The sequence below is a fragment of the Gopherus evgoodei genome, chromosome 1 (assembly GCF_007399415.2).
Source record: "Gopherus evgoodei ecotype Sinaloan lineage chromosome 1, rGopEvg1_v1.p, whole genome shotgun sequence".
Taxonomy (NCBI): Eukaryota; Metazoa; Chordata; order Testudines; family Testudinidae; genus Gopherus; species Gopherus evgoodei.
This window is the reverse complement of record NC_044322.1, coordinates 272,937,449-272,959,073: the sequence shown is the minus strand read 5'-3', so window position 1 is coordinate 272,959,073 and position 21,625 is coordinate 272,937,449. Positions and strand designations below refer to the sequence as shown.

General features: G+C 46.7%; 1 protein-coding gene across 6 annotated transcripts; it reads left to right on the top strand.

The window, feature by feature from the left end:
* The first annotated feature begins 7,724 nt into the window (after positions 1 to 7,724).
* POLR3H (RNA polymerase III subunit H) lies at positions 7,725 to 20,626 on the top strand. Of its 6 annotated transcripts, none has more exons than XM_030547386.1 (7): positions 7,725 to 7,809; positions 11,415 to 11,546; positions 13,350 to 13,446; positions 15,661 to 15,747; positions 17,462 to 17,525; positions 18,180 to 18,387; positions 18,999 to 20,626. In XM_030547386.1, exons 2-7 carry the CDS (start codon positions 11,436 to 11,438, stop codon positions 19,050 to 19,052), a joined length of 621 nt encoding a protein of 206 aa, XP_030403246.1. In that variant the 5' UTR covers positions 7,725 to 7,809; positions 11,415 to 11,435; the 3' UTR covers positions 19,053 to 20,626. The 6 variants fall into 6 exon arrangements, with proteins under 6 accessions (XP_030403246.1, XP_030403238.1, XP_030403271.1 ...); XM_030547378.1 differs by having other exon boundaries at positions 7,725 to 7,863; XM_030547411.1 differs by having other exon boundaries at positions 7,731 to 7,793.
* Positions 20,627 to 21,625: the final 999 nt, after the last annotated feature.

Sequence of the window (21,625 nt, the reverse complement as noted above, 5' to 3'; positions counted from 1 at the left end):
TTCCATGCTCTTTCCCTCTTCTTCAGCTCCTTCCTTCCCAGATTCCACCAATCCTTTGCACTGCTTCTGAGGGATGCAGGAAATACATTTCTGTATTGTAGTTTAAATGAATTATTACTTAAAGTTATGCATTAATTTACCTAATGAGGAATCTATTTGTAAAAAAAGAAAATCTCCTGAATTATTTTTCTGTATTATTAGAGACATATTTGCTGACAATTATTTTGAAATAAATTACCAACATAATTGAATCTGGCATGATTATATTGTGTTATTTTGACAAATAAAATATGCAGAGTTTTGCAGAATGTTAAAATGTTATGTGCAGAATTTTTAATGTTTTGGCGCAGAGTTCCCACAGGAGTAACACCCTTTTTCCTGCCAAATAATGACTGCTTAACCAGGTGACAGTCCATTTGATTTTGTTGATACCTGGCTGAGGTGTCAGTTTGCTTTTTGTCTCTGAGGAACTAGTCTGTGCCTGCTTTTCCAAACTTGGAGCATGTCTCCGCAATGTCACACAATAGAATCTTAGAATTTTAAAATCACATTTTACCAGGGCAATAATGATCAGAAAATTATGAGTTTTCAAATGATACCTCACTAGGTATACTTTGTATGAGTATTATCAGTTTTGTAAAAAGGATGAGCAAGGGTACAGATTGTCATAACTCCCCAGTGGAACCTTCCTACCCACATCACTCACCTTCTGACTAGCCTTTCATGTGACTGGTGTTTTGGGCTATGGCTCCTAGTGTTTTAACTCTAGTATTCCAAAAGGAGCTTACTTATTTCTTACATTAATCCTGAATGAAGCCTGGGTGATACATCCACCAGTTTCAGCGAGACCTGCCATGAGCGCAGGGGGACTGGACTAGATGACCTCTCAAGGTCCCTTCCAGTTCTACGATTCTGATCACACCCAACCCCCAGCATAACAGTATCTTAGCCAAAGAACTAAATACTATACACGTCTCAGGTGCTACCAGAACATGGGTAAAGACACCCTAAATACTCTGCAAGGGTAGGGACTGTTTTGTTTTACATTTTAAAAAGTGAATATACTGCTTATAAATAAGGCTATGATTGTCTCATGGAAGTCACAGGAGACATGGAATCTGTGACTTCCAGAGATCTCCGTGACATTTTCTGCTTCAGCCCTGGGGCCGGGGCGCTGGTGTTGTCAGCCAGTGGGGGCCTCAGAGCTCTCAGCTGCCACAGGTGGCAGGGCCCCCTGCAGCTCCCAGCCACCAGCCCCAGAGCTCCAAACTGCAGCAGGGGTACCCTGCAACTCCTAGCCACTGGCCCTGGGGCCCCAAGCCACCATTGGTGGCAGGGGGACCCCACAGCTGCCGTGAGCTGCAGCAGTGGTGGTGTTGGACCCCCCCACTTCCTGTTTTGTCACAGTTATTTTTAGGAAACGTCACGGATAGGTCACAGGTGTCCATAAATTTTTGTTTATTGCCCATGACCTGTCCGAGACTTTTAATAAAATATCCATGACGAAATCTTAGCCTTAGTTATAAATAGTGCTGCATTGATGGCTGGGAGCACCGGGTGCCTCTGTGCACCTATAGAAGAGATAAAGCAATGCAAGCATCTGCCACACATCATTTCCCTCCAGCACACCTTCTTATTGGAGGGGACAACCATAATGGATGAGAACAGAGATCAGTCTCTCTGCCCCAGCCCATTCTTGGCAGAGGGTGCCGATTTGTCAATTAGCGCCAGCTGTGGTGGTGTGTTTTGTGATTTGTTGAATTGAGACCCACAAACCCATTTCCTACAGGATACTGAGCAGACTTTGCACACTGACCATTTTTGGTTATTACCAACATGGGCCTGATTAGACCAAATGTGATCTAGAGACGAAAGGCTTGACAGACTCTAGTATGCTCCTAACTCACTTTCTTTCCCTATCCCTAATTCACCTTCCTCTCTCCTTTGCTGCCCCCACTTAACTGTCTTGTTTCTTATACAAAACTCTCCAGAGTGATCTTCTCTCTCTGCCATTCCAGTACCTCTATTTCCTCTTATGAGGTAGAAATGTTTTATTCCATACTATTGGGAGAAGGATGTGGGCAAGAGCATGGGGAGATGGAGAAAAGGGCCACATCCCAGCACAAGATAGTGATGGAGCAAACTAACATACAATTGTAACAAAACAACTGTGCATCAGTTACAGATCCTAGCAATGGTGCATTGAGAGCTATGTAAGGCAAGGACTGGAATAGCAAGGGGTGCTGCAGATCCCAATCAAGGTGCACTAGCAAAGCTCTGTGGGGCTAGGATTGGGATAGCTGGTGATGTAGGGCAGCAGGAAGGTACATCTGTAGAGCTGTGTGGGTTGGGACAGAAATAGCAAGGGGTGCTGCATATAAGGCTTGAGGTACATTAACAGCTGTGTGGAGAGCTCGGGACTGGGATAGTAGGGGGTGCTGTAGCTAAGGACTCAGGTACTCACCTGGCAGGTGGAAACTTGAATAGTACATGCCCTCACTAAGCACACTTATAGCCTTCATCATCCCCCATTAAAAAACCGAAAATATTTAGACCACAAATATTTATGAAGAAAAAAAAATCCAGTGAAACAGGATAGTTACTAAATGAGAGAGAAAACCCCAACTACAGAAAAATAACATGTTAATAAAGCCTAGAAACACTAATCCCAATCCTACTCCCACCTGTGTTCCCCAAGACAGTACAGTATCTAATAATTCAGAAACACTCCTGCTGCATACTACTGGGAAGAACTTAGTGTTAGCATCAAAGCGATTGCACTGATTGTGGTTTTGACTGGCAGCTGCTGAGATGCTTGGTTTTCCTTAAAGCTTTTTTCAAACACCTCAAGCCTTCTCTTTTCATCTTGCTTTGGCAAGTTTCAGGCATTAGCAGAGCCCCTTGTTTCCCCAATTCTTCAACTACTCAGTTTGCTGCAGAATCCACTGCTGAAGAATTGCACAGCAGAAACTAGGACGCTTTAAAATTAAGAGCCAGCGTTTCAGCTGGTGTAAAGGCCTTGTCTACACTACGGAGTTTTGTTGACAAAAGGCAGATTTCATCAACCAAACAGTGGAGGTGCACAGACTACAATGCTCCTTCCGCCGACAAAACTCTGATGTGATGCTCCATATCCTTTATAGAAATATACTTATGATATGAATATAGCATAATTAAGACATATTTTATGCAAGATGGTTCATGTAAGAGATCACTGGAAAGGTTATGATTTACTGGATGTGATTATCCAATTTGTATGCCTGTATCGTTTCTGTATCTGGAGTTAGGAATATTGACTATGTAACTATTAAAAGTGTGGTTATACTTGGAGATGCCCACCAGACAGTGAGCAATCAGCCTCAATGAGCTATTAGGAAAAAGATAGTGAGTCTTAGAAGATGGGGATCCCCCCTCTTTCAGGAGTTCCTTCCTGTGCAGACTGCAAATAAACCTGGTTTCATGGTTGTTTTGACACTGCAAGGTCAGGTGATAATGTCATCTGGTAAAAAGTACCACCTTGGACACTGATGATATTTTTACACTGAAAACAAAGGCTTCCCACCTTATGTAAATTCTATATAAGGCTGGGGAGTCAGGCAACAAGACTCTTCTCCATTGCCTTCCTGCCCAAGAAGAAAGATGGCCAAAAGTACCCGAAGAGACAAAGGAACTAGCCGAGGGGAAGGCATGGGCTGAGTCTAGACTGAGGCTAAAAAAACAAAACAAAACAAAACAAAAAACAAAACAACACACACACACAGACAAACACACAAACACACCCCTGAGCAACAAAAGTTTTAGTGCTGAAAAGCACCAGTATAGACAGTGCTTTTATCACCGGGAGCCACGCTCCCAGTGATAAAGCTACCACTGCTTGTTTGGGGTGGGTTTTTTTTGTTTTTTGTTTTTTTTAAATCGCTGGGAGAGCTCTCCCCCAGCGATAAAGCATGACTACACTGCCCATGTCACAGGACTGCCGCAGCTGCGCTGTAACATGGGTAGTGTAGACATACCCTAAGACAGGAATCTAGTCTGTAAAGAGAAATAACTGGAACTCTAAGCTACAGAAACTCTGCAACTTACCTAAAACAACATTTAGGGTAAGAAATTTTTGTAATTTGTTTCTTGAGTCTATTAAGCCTTGTTTGTGTGTTTTGTTTTATTTGCTCAGTAAATCTGCTTTGTTCTGTTTGCTATCCCTTAAAAACACTTACAATCTACCTTTACAGTTAGTAAACTTGGTTTTGTTTATTATAAAACCCAGTTTGTGCAATTTATAATTGGGGGAGGGTGAGAAGTTGTGCATATCTTCCTCCACATTGAGGGAGGGGGTAAATTTATGAGCTTACATTGTATAGATTTCTCTACAGCGCAAGACAATACTATTGTGTGTGTACTTTCCAGATGGGAGCTGTACTTGAGCGCTGAGCAATTTCCTAGCTGAATTTTCCCATAGTGTCCCATAGAGCTGTCTGCAGACTCTGTGATTCTACAGCTGGTGCTCCCTACTAGTGTGTGTGCTGCCAGAGAGCCTGATTCAGCAAAACAGGGAAAGGGGGACCAGGCTAGTGGAGCACTGAAATCTCAGTACATCAGGTAGCGTCCTTGATGCGGGGGTGGGGGGTCCAACCCATCAGTGGCGCAGCAAGCAGGTTAATGTGCACAGCTTGTTACTCTTAGACACTGGTGGGGATTTTAAGTGAGTTTCAAGTGTACTGGCTAGAGAACAGATAAAGTTGTTACTGGTTTGTTATTTTCTGTTTGCTTATTTTGGGTAAGGGAAGTGGGGACAGGAGAAGCAGGAAAATGAGTGAAAATGAAGCTACCAAAAAGTTGGAGTTCCACAGGCTGCACGTAGAAGAAAACAAAAGGATGCATAAGACACAGGTGGAATTAAAACAGATGGAAATAGATGAGAAAAAAGCAGTCCGCCAGAGAGCCATGGAACTGAGACAGCTCGAGGCTGATAAGGAAATGGAAGCCCAGAAGCTAGCCATTGAGATGCAAGCCAAGGCAGAAGAAGCCAGGCAAAAGGCTGCACATCAGAGCCATGGAACTGAAACAGCTGGAGGCTGACAAAGAAATGAAAGCAGAAGCAGCCAGGCAGAAGTTAGCCCTGGAATGGAAAGACAAAGAAATGAAGCATGAACTGGCCATAATGGAATGGAAGAGACAGAACCCTACACCAGGGGGCTCCACCTCTCCAAAGATCCACAAGGGGAGCTGCACTTGAGTCATGGGAAATTTCCTAGCTGAATCTCCCCATGGAGAGCTGCTTGCAGACTCGGTGTGATTCTACAGCTGGTGCATCCCTACCTGTGTTTGTGCTGCCAATGGCCAGAGAGCCTGATTCAGCAAAACAAGGAAAGGGGGAACAGGCTAGCAGAGCAGGCGGGCTCAGTGAAGTCCCAGTACATCAGGGGCATCCCAGAAGGGCGTCCACCTGTCACACTCTCCTGCTTTGATGACAAACTCCTCCCACACCTTCCTTGCAACTTCCCGGCCCGTCTCAGCACCCCATTCATCCCTTTGGACAGCTTCCAAAATGATAGCTGGACTTACACACAGCTATAAGAGCCTACACTGCCCTTCATTGTTATCTCCCTTCCCACTAAGCCTTTTGTGTGTGTTAATTGGTATTTAATAAAAACATACTCTCTGAAAGATAACCAATTTTTGTCTCCTACACACGGTAGTTGCTGCTGGAATTAATACATTGTGGCAATTTGATCATTTCTAAGTGCAAATCACGGTCAGGAATCATCAAAATTTTCATGCAAGGCCTCAAGTTAATAAAGCCTGGCAGACTGCTGCATAGAAAGACACATTACTGGAGCTCATTGTCAAAATGGTGCCTTAAAGCCTCCTTGATTCAAGTACCTCCCCCCACTCATTGTGCCCCTCTAATAGCACTGGTATCTGGCTGTTCAAAATCCCTCACGCTCCATCCCAGGGGAAACTTTTCACCCTTAACCTCACAAATATTGTGGAGTGCACAGCAGGCTGCTATGACCATGGGAATATTTTCCTCATTTTGGTCTAACTGCCATAAAGGCAGCGCTAGAGTGCTTTTAATCTGCCAAAGACATATTTTACCGTCATTCTGCACCTGCTCAGCCTATTGTTGAAGCACTCCTTGTGGTTGTCCAGGTTTCCCGGGTAAGGCTTCATAAGCCATGAGAATTTGGTGTATGCTGGGTCTCCCTGGTTCACTATGGGCATTTCAACATCCCCCATTGGAATCTTCTGGGCTGGAAAGAAAGTCCCCGCTTGCAGCTTTCTGTACAGGCCAGTGTTCCTGAAGATTTATATGTCATGCACCCTCTCGGACCACCTCACGCTGATGTCAGTTAAATGTTCATGGTGATCCATAAGCACCTGCAATAACAGAGAGGTAACCCTTTCTATTTTTGTACTCCATCCCAAGATGGTCTGGGGCCAAAATTGGGATACGCATGCCATCTGTCGCCCCGCCACAGTTAGGGAATCCTATTGCCACAAACCATCCACTATTTCACACACATTGCTAAGAGTCACAGTCCTCAGTAGCAGGATGCGATTAATGGCTCTGAACACTTATGTTAACGCAGCCCCAATGGTCAACTTTCAGACTCCAAACTGATTTGTGATGGACCAGTCTGTTGCGAGCTTCCATATAGCAATCACCAGCAAAAGGGCAGCTCTCATTTTGGTGTCCTTGTGCCACAGTGCTGGGGTGAATTCCACACACAGTGCCAAGAAGGTGGTTTTCTGCATCTGCAAATTCTGCAGCCACTGCTTGTTATCCCAGACCAGCATAACGATGCGATCCCATCTCTCAGTGCTTGTTTCCCAAACCCAAAAGCGATGGTCCACCATGTGCAGCTGCTCTGTAAATGCCAAAAGTGATCCAGTGTTTCTTTCCACACAGCATGTCAGGCACCTCTGATTCCTGTTCAGACTGGGAGCTCATGATATATTGCATGCCCAGCCACGTCATGTTCATAAGAGTGACCTCAACAGTAGAGAGTAGTGCAGGATCCATCCGTTCAGACAGACAGAGATGGTGGGCACACAGTAAACAGTGGTCATTGAAAAATGCAGTCAAAAGCCCGTGGAATGATGGGTTGGAAAAAACTACATCATGGGATGTTGAGCCCGCACCATGATGCACTGTAATCCATTCCACCTTCCCACAACTCCTCGCTGGAAAAGGTGGCAAGTAGCACAGTGGGATAGCTACCTACAGTGCACTGCTGTCTCTGGCGATGCTAAAGCACCAACTGTGAATGTGCTCTGCCAACAGAAGCTGCACTGTGTGAACATGCAGAAGTGATGTAATTATACTGGTTTTTGATTGTCAGCATAACTTGCATTGACAGGGCAGGGATGCAAACTCACTGCCCCGCAAGCCTGGGGGAATCGAGGGTGACCAGATGTCCCCATTTTATAGGGACAGTCCTGATAGTTGTGTCTTTTTCTTACACAGGCTCCTATTCCCCGCCTCATCCCAATAGTTCACACTTGCTATCAGGTCACCCAAGGGGAATCAGGCAGGTCAGTGCAGCCCGGCGGGGCGCGAAACCAAGGGCAAAATGGCGCAGCCTGCAGCGACTCCCCCTCCCCCACCACAGCGCTAGACCCGTTCTGCTCCTCGCTCGGGGATTGGGGAAGCCCTGGTCACCTGATACAGATTCCGGATGTCAATCAACCCATCCGACCCGCCCTTAAAGGCGATTGGCCTGCCCACCGGAAGTCGCCTGGCCGGTAACTAGGAGGCTGACCCGGCGCGGGACTATCTGCTGCTGCAGGAGGTGTTGCCATTGCCACGTGCGTGCGGGGGGCTCAAAGGGGCCTCGGGGCAGCTCCCTGTGGAGGAATCAGGTTGGCCCTCCGGGAGCCGTCTTTGTGTCCCGCCATGCATTGCGGCATCATAGCGTCCACTCCCCTCTCTATGGTTCGCGCGCCGGTGGGCCACGCGCGGGCCCGTTAGCCCCGTGGGCAGGGAGAAGAGGGCGGGGGCGCGTGGTCTGCTGGCGCTGCGCGAGCCCTGCTGTCCCGCGCGGACACTGCGCCGCTCTCCGGGCCCGCCAGGGTGAGGCTAGTGCCGGGGCAGCGCGCGGGGACCGGCCGGCGGGGGAGGCTGCTGGCAGCTCCTTTAGGGGGAAAGGCCTCGGGACAGCGGCGGGCCCGTTTGCGCGGATCCCCCGGCGGTGGCGGGTTCCCCAGCCGAGGGGCCTCGCCCAAGCGTGTCCTGCCCAGCTACCCCGCACTGCAGCGGGGACGTTGTTCCTGCTTGTGTGAGAGGGGAGTCGAGGCTGAATTGCAGCCACCACCCTCCAGGGGAAGAGCTCGGCGCCCCTTTGCTGGCCCAGAGTTCGTGTGTCCGATGTAAAAACCCGCACTGGGCTGCGCTAGGAGTAACTCGGGGTAGAGCATTAGTTTTTGTCTAGGTCCGCATTGCTTCATCGTGGTATAGTCAAGATACAGGTTACAGAGACGAAAATAATAAATCCCCAATAATGATAAGTAAGTTAAAATATTTTGGAGGCCTGTTCAAAGGTGACTGGTAGTCTGGCTGTGTCCCACAGTCTGCCTGTTGATTACCCCTGGAGTGACTAGTCCACACTGACTGTCCTATCCCACTTCCATACTACTCAGTTTTTGTCCAAGTCCCTTTCCTGTGTTGTCAGGTTTGACTTATCCAGGTGCAGCAGGGAAATCTTAAGATACATGTAACTCTTATTTCTCTCCTCTGGCAAGTAAAATGCTAGAAGAAAAATCTTTAGGGGACCTCAGATGGCAGCAAGAGAAAATAATCTATCACCCTAACTGCTTAGCTCAGTAATGACATTTTAAGAGGTTAGCCCATCTCCTTCCTATGTTTGGAGCTGTATTTAAGTTTTCATGGTGGTAGGAGGGAATGTATCTCTTTGGGAGGGGAGGGGCAGAGGTGGGTTGGCACTAGCCTCAAAGTACTGTGTTACAAATGATTGGCATGTCTACAAACGTGGAAAAAAGCCCAGAATTGTTAACTACCTAACACTGGGGCACATGAGCATCTGGCATATTGTAATTAAGGATCAATTTATGTTAACTACAGTATCTAATTTAGGGATTTGTAATGCGCCCATCAGCTTACTAGTTATTACCAACTGCTTTTTTAAAAAAGCAAATGATTTTCCTTTATTCCTATATGTGGGGGGGAGATTAGACAGTGTGGATTCAAAGAGTTGCTCCTAAGTCTGCATGAATGAATGCCATTTCTTCCTGCAACCCACAATTGAACATCATTTTTCTATGACAATGGCCAGGTGCCATCTTTTACAGTGGCCTAATCTGGCCTTTAGGCAGGTAGTGGAATGGTGCAGAATCTTCTGGATGAGCTAAAAACCAAAGTTCCCTTCAATCATGTTCTCTCAGGAGCCCTTCCTTTCACAGCCAGCAGGGGACACATCCTCACTAACGCTTGGGCTTGTCTTGTGGATGTTTCCTCAGCAATGATGATGATCCCTTTCTCAGCTGTCATATTGGGTAGTACTTAGAAGCCCAGATGGTAGGCACTGTGCATGTATATAAAGAAGAGATGATCTTTGTCCCAAAGAGCTCATGATTATAGAGGACTGAGCTGGAGACTTGAGTGGAAAAATAGAAAGTTACATTTGGGGTGCACTGGGCAGCACCTCTAGCAAAGTGAATCTAAAGGATCAGTTTGCTCCATAGCTGAATCACTTCAGTTTTTTACCGAGCCTGCCAGATTTTATAGACATTCCATGTGAATGAAGTATCTACAGTGCAGATACTGAACGATTTCCCAGACACTTCACCCAGCCGAGCTGTTGGAGGATCCTAGGCCCACCCCGATCTGAAAGGGTCCTTCTGCTTTTAGAGCTTGTCTGCAGAACAGAGCCTTGGCCTAGGGAGTTCTCCTGGCATAGCTACACCCAGGGCCGGCTTTAGGCTGATTTGGCCGATTCCGGGGAATCGGGGCCCTGCGCCTTAGGCACCTTTTTAAATTTTTTTTTTTTTTTTTTTACTTACTTACCCCGGTCCCCGGCTGCGGTCTGCCCCGGGGTCTTCCATGGTCCCGCTCCGTTGAGTGAAGCGCCAGCGGGAGCGCGGCGTGGCCCCGCTCTCCCAGCTAGAGCTCCGGCCGGGGCGGCGGGACTTTGCCGTGCTCCGGCCGGGGCAGCGAGTGCGGCAAGCCCCGCTCTCCCATCTGGAGCTCCAGCCAGAGCGCTGCAAGCCCCGCGACCCCAGCTGGAGCTCTGGGCCCTTTAAATAGCCCCCAGAGCCCTGGGGCAGTGAGGGGCTCCGGGGGCTATTTAAAGGGCCCGGGGCTCCAGCTGCCTCTGCCACCCCGGTCCTTTAAATAGCCCCGCCTCCCTCATGCATTCCCCAGCGCTCCCGCAGCTATTTAAAAGGTCCAGGGCGGGGTAGAAGGGGTTTGGGGGCTACTTAAAGGGCTGGGGTTCCAGCTGCCTATGCTGCACCCCCTGACCTGCCCACACCAGTCCAGCCCCCCCTGCCTGCAGCCAGCTCTGCACCCCGTGCCCATAGCCAGCCCCTGCCAACCCCTGTCCTGTCTCCAGCCAACCCCTGCCACACACCCCTGCAGCCCTGCTCAAAGCCAGCCAGCCCCACACACACTGTTGCCTGCACCCCCTGCCCAGCCCGCACCCCCTGCCCTGTCTCCAGTCAACCTCTGCTGCACCCCACTGCCTGAAGCCAGCTAGTCCCACACTCCTGTCTCCAGCCCTACAAACCCCTGCTGCACCCCCCTGTGGCCCTGCCTGAGGCCAGCCCACCCCACACCCCCTGTCTCCAACCAGCCCCACCCCCTTGCCTTGCCTGTAGCCAGACCCTACCTCCAGTCAGCCCCTGCCCTGCCTCCAGGCAGCCCCATATCCACTGCTGCCCTGCAGTTTCCAGGGCAGTAACCCTGCACACCTGCTTCAATGAGGGGGGCAGGGAGCAGCTGGGACCAACACATGTGAAACGGTGGTCATTAATAGCCAATCAACAGCATATATGATGCAATGTATATAATATATAATTTTATTATTCGTATAGTTATGGAAAGTAAATAATATATGAAAGAAATGAAAGGCTTTTTTTTCCACTTTTTTTTTTTAAGTCATCCCTGCCAGGGCCCTGCTGAAAATGTTCGAATTGGGCCCCGCACTTCCTAAAGCCGGCCCTGGCTACACCACCTTCCCAAGCAACGTTACTTATGCCAACAGAAGCATGCTTCTGTCAGCATAGTTGTGTGCATTCTGACGGATTTGCCGGCATAGCTCTATCAGCTGGATGTTTGATTTTTATTTTATTTTTTTTTATTTCCCTCCTCTCCCCACTCCTAGCCGACATAGCTATGCTGGCAAAACTTTGTAGTGTAGACCAGGCCTTCTTGGCCCTCTGCTCTCTTTCTCCAGGGACACTTGCTGCTAGCCACCATGTTTGTTCTAGTGGAGATGATGGATACGGTACGGATTCCTCCATGGCAGTTTGAAATGAAACTCAATGACTCCATTGCAGAAGAGCTAAATAAGAAGTTAGCTAACAAGGTAAAGCTTAGAGCACTGAACACATGAACCAGATTTTTGTGCAGCTGTGGTTGGCCATGTAAGCAGCAAAAAATTAAATGCAGAATGGTTTGTATATGAAGACCGTTACAAAGACTGAAAACTACTTAAGGGACCATCTACAAAGGGTAATGATCAAAATTACAGAGTTGGAGAAGGTGATGGCTCTTGTGTTTAATGTGATCTCAGATTATATAGAAGGAGGGTAAAGAGCACAGTAATGATATTCCAAGGGAATAGTTAACTGAGAAGGATGCCAGGTGAGGCAGAGAAATAATGAAGGGAACTTAGAGTAGTTGGCAGGAGTAGGAAGTAGCAATAGAGGAGACTCAGCCTGGAAAAATGCCAACTTACACATCTTAGAGGGAGAAATACCTTGAAAGCAGTAATGTAGAAAGAAACCGTGGGGTGATAGTATTTCACTGCTGTGCACTAAGCACTTGAAGTGTGATCTGGCAACAAAAAGCAGATGAGATTTGGTACAGCATATAAAAAGGCATCATACCACAGACCAGAGAGGTCACAGCCCCTCGTATATAGAACTGCTGGGACTATGATTAGAATGCAGCTTTCAGTTCTACACAGGTAACTGATAAACTGAAGGGAGTTCAGAGAAGAGCAACAAGAATGATCGGGGGCTGTGAAGAGTGACTTATGTGGAGCGATTATTAAACATATCTCGGTTGGCCACCAGTGACTTGAGATGGGATGATGTCTGCAAGTGTTTGAACAACCAAGAAAGAGAGGGAATGTTCAGGTCAGGGATTTGGTGCAATCAGATTTAATTGCTCCGCTCTGGCTCTACTCCAGCTCTGGGCAAAAACCTACTGGTCCATGCTCCAGCTCCAGGCTCCGCTCCAAAGCCCTGTGTTAGGGACTTGACTTAGGATAAAACTAAGCAGAACCGAACATCAGAAAATATTTCTGATAGATTGCTCCTCAGCCTCCTAAAGGAATGGCAGAAGCCCCATTGTTGGGACATTTAATACACTGTAGGGAATCATCTTCCACTGATAGGGATGAATGGGCAAGTTGGGACCTGCTCGGTTTCTTCTATTTGTAATTTGGTTTGAGAGGCAGCCCCAAGCCCGTAGGGTGTACTGACATCTTTAGTATTTTCAGTATTCTGAAAATACCTACGTTGTATGATATAGGCAAGCTCCCTTTGACCTGAGTAGCAGTGATGGGTCTAGAGTTTATGATGGGTGTAGCCTGATATGGGGGGGGGGGGTGAAGGCTTTCTTCACCTGCGCTAACTGTCTTCACAAACTTCTGAGTGAAGCATGTCCCTTACAGAAAGGGATTCCAGGGCATGACTACCCAGCAAGGGGAGTTTCTGGCCTTTGGAACAGCTAGTTCTGGAATTGCTGCATTTCTCATCCAGTGGAGGGGTGGTTATCTAAGCCACTCATGGGGCTCACTTCTCCCATTTTCCTGTCTTTGGCAACCTCCTAAAAGGCTCAGGTTGCAGCAGAGCTGTTTCTGGAGTAGGTCAACACATGCCCTCCGATATCTCTGAGAAAGCCAGAGGGGTCCCTAGAAGGTGGTGATGACTGCGCACTGTCTTTTCCCTGCAAGAGCTGAGTCCTGCACCTCTACAGTGCTCTGGTCTGATGCACATGGATCTCTTGTCCAGTTCCTCCTGTGGCAACCCATCTGGTTGGCCATTTACATGAGCTTGCTGCTTAAAAACTTGTGTCTGAGACTGGCGTGGGGAAGAAATTTGAGGGGATTTACAACTTTAGATTCCAGGGATTTATTGCTCATTGGCTTTTCTCTGAACAGGTTGTGTACAATGTTGGCCTCTGCATCTGTCTATATGACATCACAAAGCTGGAAGACTCGTACATATTTCCTGGGGATGGTGCATCGCACACTAAAGGTCTGCTACTGCTTTTCCTAAGCTGTGTGGTTTTCAGGATTCTCCCAGGTCTCTAATTTTCATACTAGGAAGGCTGCAGGAATGGTTCAAACCTCACAACCTTAATTCTACTCGGGAAGGGGTCCCAAGAGGAGCATCACAGGACATCACTTGCCCTGTCAAAAGCTGTTGTTTTCTGTGTGCTCACTGCAACTTTAAAGTGGCTCACCTGTTCATACCCTCTGAGCAGCACCATTGCTGTGGGAACTACTTGCTGCTAGTTGGACAAAAATGTGTAGGGAGGCCTCCAACCCCATTGCCTCCTCTTGTGATTTGCCTGAGGGACTGCTCATGGTGGGCATCCAAGAGGGCGGAATGAAGGTTATGTTGTGTAGGAAGTATGGCCTTAATTGCATTTTCTGATGTTTGAGGATTTTTTCTTGTAGTGCTAACATTTGTGCAAAGGGGCCTTAGCACCCCACTGCCTTGTTCTGCAATATTTGCATTTGAAAACTTAAACTCCCCCATACTGGAAGGGCAAGAGATGCACAGGAGAGTGTTGAGCTCCTGCAACCTCAATTCTGTATTAACAAAGGCTTTTTTGCCTGTGACTAGTTAAGCTAATTCACCTGTGTTCCAGAATAGCCAATGGAGTGGGCTTTACCTCCACCCTTCCATTGGACAGAGAAAACTATTTCAGTATCTGTCATTGAGTATTGGGTACCCTGCAGTAGAAATTGTATATGACTCTTGGGCGTGTTGTAAGCAGTAGAATTTATCATGCGTCTGAGCACCGCTCACTACCGCTATCCTGCTGCCTGCATCTCAGCTACTCCTTAAGGTAAATACCATCTATTACAGAAAGCATCTGCAGTGCCCCTCTGACACCCATGGCGTCCCAATAGCCAGGCAGGTTCCTAATTGGTAACAAGGGGTTGAGACATCAAAACATTTGTGATGAGAAAAGTGACACTGTCTAAAATTGGCCTTTCCAGATGTGTGTCCACCTTTGTTCCTATCACCACAGTCTTATTTCTTTAACTTACACTGCAGAAAGACTTGGTTTGGTTAGTATCAGCCCTGCAGAAGAGCAAAGCTGGGTTATGTTCTGCTTTGCCAATCATCAGAATAACCAGCCAGGGGTTTGGATTTCAGGAGCTTTATTGTGGGGGGTGACCTAACAAGCAGAAAGAGAATCCGCCTCAGCAGGTAATCCCCACCCTGGTCACTTTGCTTGTATATTATATCTTTCACCATCCCTTCCCTCTAGTTTTTTAATTCATAAGGTCTTTGGGACAAGCACCTGTCTCTTTGTGTTGAGTGTCTAGCATAGTTGCAGTACTCCCACAGTCTAATATATAGTAATAAATATTGGTATAGAGATTCCTGGGGCAGCCTTTCCAAAATTCTGTGATAACTTTAATTCTCTCTGTTGGTTGTAATTACTTTGGAGCAATTTCTCCCATCCCTTCCTGGACAGAGGTGAGCTGGGGCGGGGAGTGGTTCCTCTCCCTACTCTGATATAATGTGGTCTCACCTATAACGGTGAGATTTTTTGGCTCCTGAGGACCGCGTTCTATCGCGGTAGAGGTGTATTGCAGTTCACCTCAGTGGCAGCTGCTTTTTAATGGCAAAGTGTATTATTTAGGCAGTGTCGTCTAGTGGCTTAGGCATTGGACTGGGACTCGGGAGACTTAGGTTCTGTTCCCAGCTCTGTCACTGGCCTGCTTGGGCAAGTCACTTCCACTCTCGGTGCCTCAGTTTCCCCTTCTGTAAAGTGGGGATAATGATACTGACCTTTGGGAAGTTCTCTGAGATCTACTGATAGGAGCTTGATGGTATTTATTTATTTGTACTGTAGTAATGCCCAATAGGAGGAGCAGGGCCCCATTGTATTAGGCAGAAAGAAATAGTCTCTGCTCTAAGAAGTTTACAGTCCAATACAAAAAATAACAAGCAAATGTGGCAAACAATAGGCCAGTGATTGTTACAGTAACAAAGTTGTGTAATTACTTAGACCACTTATATGCACACCACATGATTCCTGAGAACTTAAAAGTATTGTGAGAGTTTGAGTGTGCTGATATTGTTGGCATGGGGATGTAAGCTGCTAAAGAAACATCAGATACAAGATTTGGGGAGTGTGGGATAGATTTATTTATTTTTAAATGGCTGTCGCCCAGAGGAAATTAAGTATGTGACTTTCTCAGACTTAGTATCTTTGCTTCTTTCCAGTGCATTTCCGGTATGTGGTATTCCATCCCTTTCTGGATGAGATTCTGATCGGGGAGATTAAAGGCTGCAGTCAGGATGGAGTTCATGGTAAATTGCAACTTCTAATACTAGGGAGACCATAGCTGTCGGGCATTGTGTCGAGTCCAGCACCCTGTGCTGTGAGATTGGTTTGAGATATTCAACCCCAAATCATTATTTCTAGTTTGGCTTGGGTCAACAGTAACTAAGGCTATGTCTACACTTGCAGAGTTTTTTCGCTGACAGTTTTGTCGGTGATAGAAGAGCACTAAAAGAAAAGTGCTGGTTTGTGTTCACATTATTTTCCACAGGCATCAGATCATGTTTACATATGCAGTACTTTCATCGCAGATGAGAGGAGTGCACTGTGGTAGCTGTCCCATTATGCACTGTTCCAGGACACAAAGCAAATCATTATTGTGAAAGGGGTGGATATGTGAGAGTGACAGCTGCCGGAAGCAACCAGTTGAGGGGGAGACCCCAACCTCAGCCCCTACCTCTATCCCTGACTCTGCACTGCACATTCTGCCTGCCTGCCTCTGTTTGCATTGTGGGAGGCAGCAGGAGCATTCCACAAAAATGATTTGTTTTGTGTCCCAGAGCAGTGAGAGAACTGGCCATCAGAACAGAGCTAAAGGGGAGGGGCACATACCTGCAGGCAGGACCGCTGAGTTTCAAAGGGCGACCACTCCCGCTCTGCATTGTGGGACAGCTCCAGAAGGCAATTAGACCCATCAAAGCAATCTAGAATCTTCACTGGCACATCAGCGCTAAAAGCAAAAAAACTCTCATTAGGGTGGTTTTATTTTTGCACTGAAACTCAGCAGTTTCAGCGCAAAATGGGGATTTCCAGCGAAAATGTGGATTCCAGCAAAAGCCTGACAGGGAACAAGAGTGAAATGAGTGGGAGCAATCTTGGGGCTAGTGTACATTGGCAATGCTAAAGCTCTGCTGCGGCAGCAATTTAATGTGGCTTGTGTGGTCGCAGCAGAGCCCTGGGAGAGAGCTCTCCCTGCACTCTAAAAAAACCCAACTCCACGAGGGGCATAGCTCCCAGCATTGGTGCGCTGTCTACACTGGTGCTTTACAGTGCTTAAACTTGCTGCGCTTAGGGGGTGTTTTTTCACATCACTTAGCGAGAAAGTTGCAGCGCTGTTAATTGCCAGTGTAGACAAGCCCTTAGTTAAAATGCTAGTTTCAGCCTGGGGGCAGGCTGTGGGCCCTCTTGCTTGAGGGTTTTGCCCAGACCCACAAACCTCCTTTATTCAATCGTGTATGTGCACATCCCAGAAGAGCTTGGATCCACTAGATTATGCAGGTGGCTAAAGCTCCTGGGCAGATGGAGGCATAGGTTTGCTTTGTCTGGAATTCCTTTAGCATAGCTTCAGAGAGTCATTTGGTTAAAAAGGGTATATTATCACATTGGTCAGAATTCTCTTGCCCTCTATGGATATGTGCAGCGTCTGTCACCCCTTCCAGTATCTGAAGTTAGTGAAAAAATTGTTTACTTTGTGGATTTGACAGTAATTAGTTTATGGTCAGGGTGTCACTATCCTTTCTTGTTTTGAGGGACTTTCTCACAGCAACTGACAGAGAGAGAGAAACACTTATCAATAGAGCTATAGATCTGCTAGGGGGACTTAGGCAGGCACAGCAACTGATTTGCTGTACTTCACACTAAAAATAAAAAGACCAGATGTCAAGCTGACATCATACCACTTCAATGTACTCCATCACTGATGGCAAGATCCTTTTCTTCCTAATTTGATTCTTTGCTTTGCAGTTTCTCTTGGTTTCTTCGATGACATTGTCATCCCTCCAGAGTCCCTGCAGCAGCCAGCCAAGTTGTATCCTCTAACCATCTCTCACATTGACTTTTATATTTAAATAAAGGAGGGAAGTGGCTACAGTTCTTAATTGTTACTTTAACTCTTGCATGCCCCCTACTGTACTAAAAGGCTCAGGTGCAGCAGTTGGAGTATCATGCCTGGTTCAGAGTCCCATGCAGTCAGGTATCAGCGTTAGACAGCTAACCCCTTTGGGGTCACACTAAGTGGGTCTTGTAGGGTTACTCTGCCACCTGTTAGAAATGAATGGCAAAGTCACCTAAACAGCTGGGTTTTGTTTTTTTTTCTACAGCATAGACATTCTCCAGTCTTGTAACTTGCCTCCAATTCCCCTGCCCTACATGATGCACTTGGCCAATTGGATACATGGTGGGAGAATTCTTTTTTTGACTCCATCCCAGGTGACTATCTTATGCCTTGAAGCATGAGCACTGATTATCCTTTTTGCTGCTGTAAAGCTAAGATAAAAGGGCCTGAATATTAGAGCTGCTTGGAGAAGTGTTTTGCAGTTTGAGAAATGTGAAGAGGGTGAATACTGGGATTCAAACCACAAGCCTCCTGCTCTGAGGGCTCTCAGGGAGAATGGTCTGTTGAGTGAGAGAAAACCACTGGATACTCATGATTTGTTTTACTGCCTTGACTTGAGCTGGCCAGCGATGAAGCAGAGCAGGTCTGGGTGTGGGAATATGAGACAGAAGAAGGGGCTCATGACCTGTACATGGACACGGGGGAGGAGATCCGCTTCCGGATAGTGGATGAGAACTTTGTTGACACATCTCCTACAGGTCCAAGCTCCACGGAGGCCTCCACCTCTGGTGCCACAGAAGAGATTCAGAAGAAAGAGGCACCCTACACTCTGGTGGTAACTATGTATAATTCATACAGCACCATAGGTGTACATGGCATTTTAAAGAGACATTGCCTCTTCTCCAAGTAGCTTACTGTCTAAATTAGAGATAACACAGAGAATGACGACAAAGGTGGGGGATGAGGTTACTGAGATCAGCTTTACTAAATATGTATCTGGTGTCTGTCATCGTAATAAACATTGGGATGAAGTTCTGAAGAGGGGACTGAAAACAGCAAGTGAGGTTGCCTGGTGCACATGGAATAGAAGTGCAGCTATTGCTGCACAATAGCCTTGGCCAAACAATCTCTTCCCCCAAAGAACTCTGATCTAAAGGCCTGTGCACAGTAGAAAGGCAAAACTCTATAAATTAGTGCTGGTGCTCCTTTAAACTGGACCTTCCCAGTGATGGAGTGGGGTATTTGTGGGTGGAGGCTGGACCTCTGAGGGTCATTGTGAGACAGGGAGGAAAGGAGGATTCCAGTAGATACTCAGATATTCCCTCTCCTTTGAATACACCCCCCCCCCCAGTTGACCGCTAAGTTGGATCAAATGTTCACTCTTATCTACTTGCCTGTGAACCTTCTTAAATTCTTATCTCATTCTGTTTCCTCCTCTCTGGACAGGGATCTATCAGTGAGCCTGGCCTGGGTCTCCTCTCTTGGTGGACAAACAGTTAACAGCAGTCAGAACTTGTTCTGCACAGACCCTACAGGATGGATGCTTTCAGGGATTGCAAGAGCCAGCTGGGGCCCTGCTCCCCTCCAGGCAGTGGACAAGAAGGCAGGGCTTCCATGTTCCTGTCTGCTCCCCACCAGGTCAAGCTGATAACTGGCAAGTAAAACTACAGACGTGGAAGGGCTGCCCTGTTTTGCGGGCCCAACAGCCACAAACCCATCTGGGACTTTGACATCCTGGAAAGCAGAGCAAAATTGGGTTCAAATGCCAAAGAAAGTCTGCTGTCTTGGAAAAAAACAATCTTGAGTTATAGTGGTGCTGTCTGGCCAGAAGAAACTGGTAATTCCCTACCACACCCAGTCTCCTGACTTGAGAAATGTAATGAGGTGTAAGCAAAGGCCTGTCTCTCCTTTAGTGGAAGTGTTCATATCTCCTTGGCACAAAACGAGGTGCTGCTGTCTGAGCATGAGAGAGAACCAAAGTATGAGGGGAATACATTGGCTCTTCAAGCCATTGTAAACCCTGGTGATAAAAGGATGGGAGTCCAGCCCAAGAGAGCTGGAGTTCTGTTACATGAATTGCTATGAAGATGGAAGGGTGACAGCTTGCTGGGAAGCAGTTTAGCTTTTGGTTTCTAATCCTTTGCTGTCCTCTGAAAACAACCACCTGCTATGGTGCTGAAGTGAGATGCTGTAATACAGTGCATGGACTGTAGTCTTATGCAAAACAAGCTCAGTTCTACAGGTGGCTTGGCCAAAATGGTCACAATTTTAGGAGAGGCCATCTTGCTGAATAAAGCTGTATTTCCAATCCCTTAAGGGGAAGGAGGGCTGGTTTTAATATTAGATGAATAATTATTACTGGCCATACACAACCCAGCTTCCTCTCTATCAGGAACAGACAAACCCAGGCTCCTGCAGCCTGGGATGCTTACTCCATCTTGATGCAGATACATTCTAGTTTCTACTTGAGGAGCAGCATTAAACACAGGAACCAAATTCAGTTACTTTTGCTGACAGCAATGAAAGGAAAGCAGGGAACAAAAAGTTAGTGGGAGCCTGCAGGGCAGGGAGCCAGGACTGTAATGTGTTTTGCATGATTAAATAGCAGCCATTTTGTGGGGGCTAAAATTCCATTGGATGGTGCTTCTGCTGATCTCAAACCATGAAAGCAAAGCTTAAGTCCCTGGAACCATTCCTGCAATGTAATTACAGCTCCTTATGTCTAAGCTTGGCTCTTACTAGTTCATAGATTTAATCCAAAGGAAGTCTAGAATTCATCTTAGCACAGCCATCTGAATTTATGAAGTCCCTTCTGTGCTGTCACCAGCTTCTCTAATGAAGTATAGCAACACTGACCAAACATTGCTCTAACAGGGCTGCTAATGGGAAAGAAAGGTATTGTATTTTACAGAACTTGGTAGCTTGGAGCACATTTGAGCATGTTCTAGGAATTGGCTTCAAGGAGAGGATGCTTGTCACACAGATTCATCTTTGTATGTTAAGGCACTTTGGCTGTGTGAAAACTGGATTCCAAGCAGCTGAAGTCTGACCAATAAAAACTACTGGTGGTGTCAGTTTCATACACTAGTTATTGCATTGTGACCTCTATGCACACAGGGCCATGAATGATTAGCAAATCATAGCACTGACAGTGCTGTCTTACCTATTATATCCCTCTGAGTTGAGGCTAGATTGAAGCTTGCATTGGTGCAGTGTCAGAGAAATGGAAAAGTTCTCTAATTTTCAGTATTGGAATTTAAGTAAGGCAATATGTGCTAGCATACACCTAGCAATTCCCAGAGTCCCAACTATGTTTTACTGTTGTTCCTTTCAAAAGGCAGCAATAAATTAAGAGGGTAGTTGGAACTACACAGCTGAGTTGCTTCCCCCTAACCCTTGCTGCAGTTGGGACCCTTCTGTTGCCAGTAAGTGAATTTCAGACCCCATTCTAAAAAGCAAGTCTTCCACTTGGCACTGCATGTATTCCTTTACTGTGCTTCCAACAAGTGTTCTGCTTGTATGGGCTGACTACCTAAAACTTAATTCCCTGAAACATACCATATCTCCTACAGTGCTTGGTACTCATGCTCATTTTCTGAAAGCCTTTCATTTACTTAAATAGCAGTGATCTCTGGACCTATTAGCTAATTGCTTCTTCACTCACTGAGTGAAGATTTGCATGCAAGTAAGGGGGTGAGTGGCAAGATCCATTGTTCTTTACTCCTCTGGATGAATGTTCTGTACTACTTTAGGTCCCAGGAAAGAGCTGCTCTCCTCACAAGCCTCCCCCATTTATGGCATCGTCTTGGTGGATTATAGCTGGTGTAGGAAGTCAGACAGATGAGGTCTTAGGCCAATTCCAAAAGGGAATTTGAGTATTAGAACAGACTTGGTCAGTAGGGCAGAGGGAAGGTGTAGTTTGGAGATTGGAATTGCTGAACAGCAAGATTTCTGCCTGTAACAGCTTTGTGCAGGGTGGATGAATTTATTCCTGGGAGACAAGTGCAATAGACAATTGGGGAGGTCATACAGATGGATCACGGTGTGCAGCTGTCTGCTTATTCTCCCTCTGA

What these genes read in the sequence shown, in the direction of transcription:
- POLR3H (XM_030547386.1), top strand. Translation starts at nt 11,436, where the DNA reads ATGTTTGTTCTAGTGGAGATGATGGATACGGTACGGATTCCTCCATGG. An exon ending in ATAAGAAGTTAGCTAACAAG is followed by an intron (nt 11,547 to 13,349) that starts GTAAAGCTTAGA and finishes TTCTCTGAACAG; the next exon opens with GTTGTGTACAATGTTGGCCT. An exon ending in AGGCACCCTACACTCTGGTG is followed by an intron (nt 18,388 to 18,998) that starts GTAACTATGTAT and finishes CTCTCTGGACAG; the next exon opens with GGATCTATCAGTGAGCCTGG.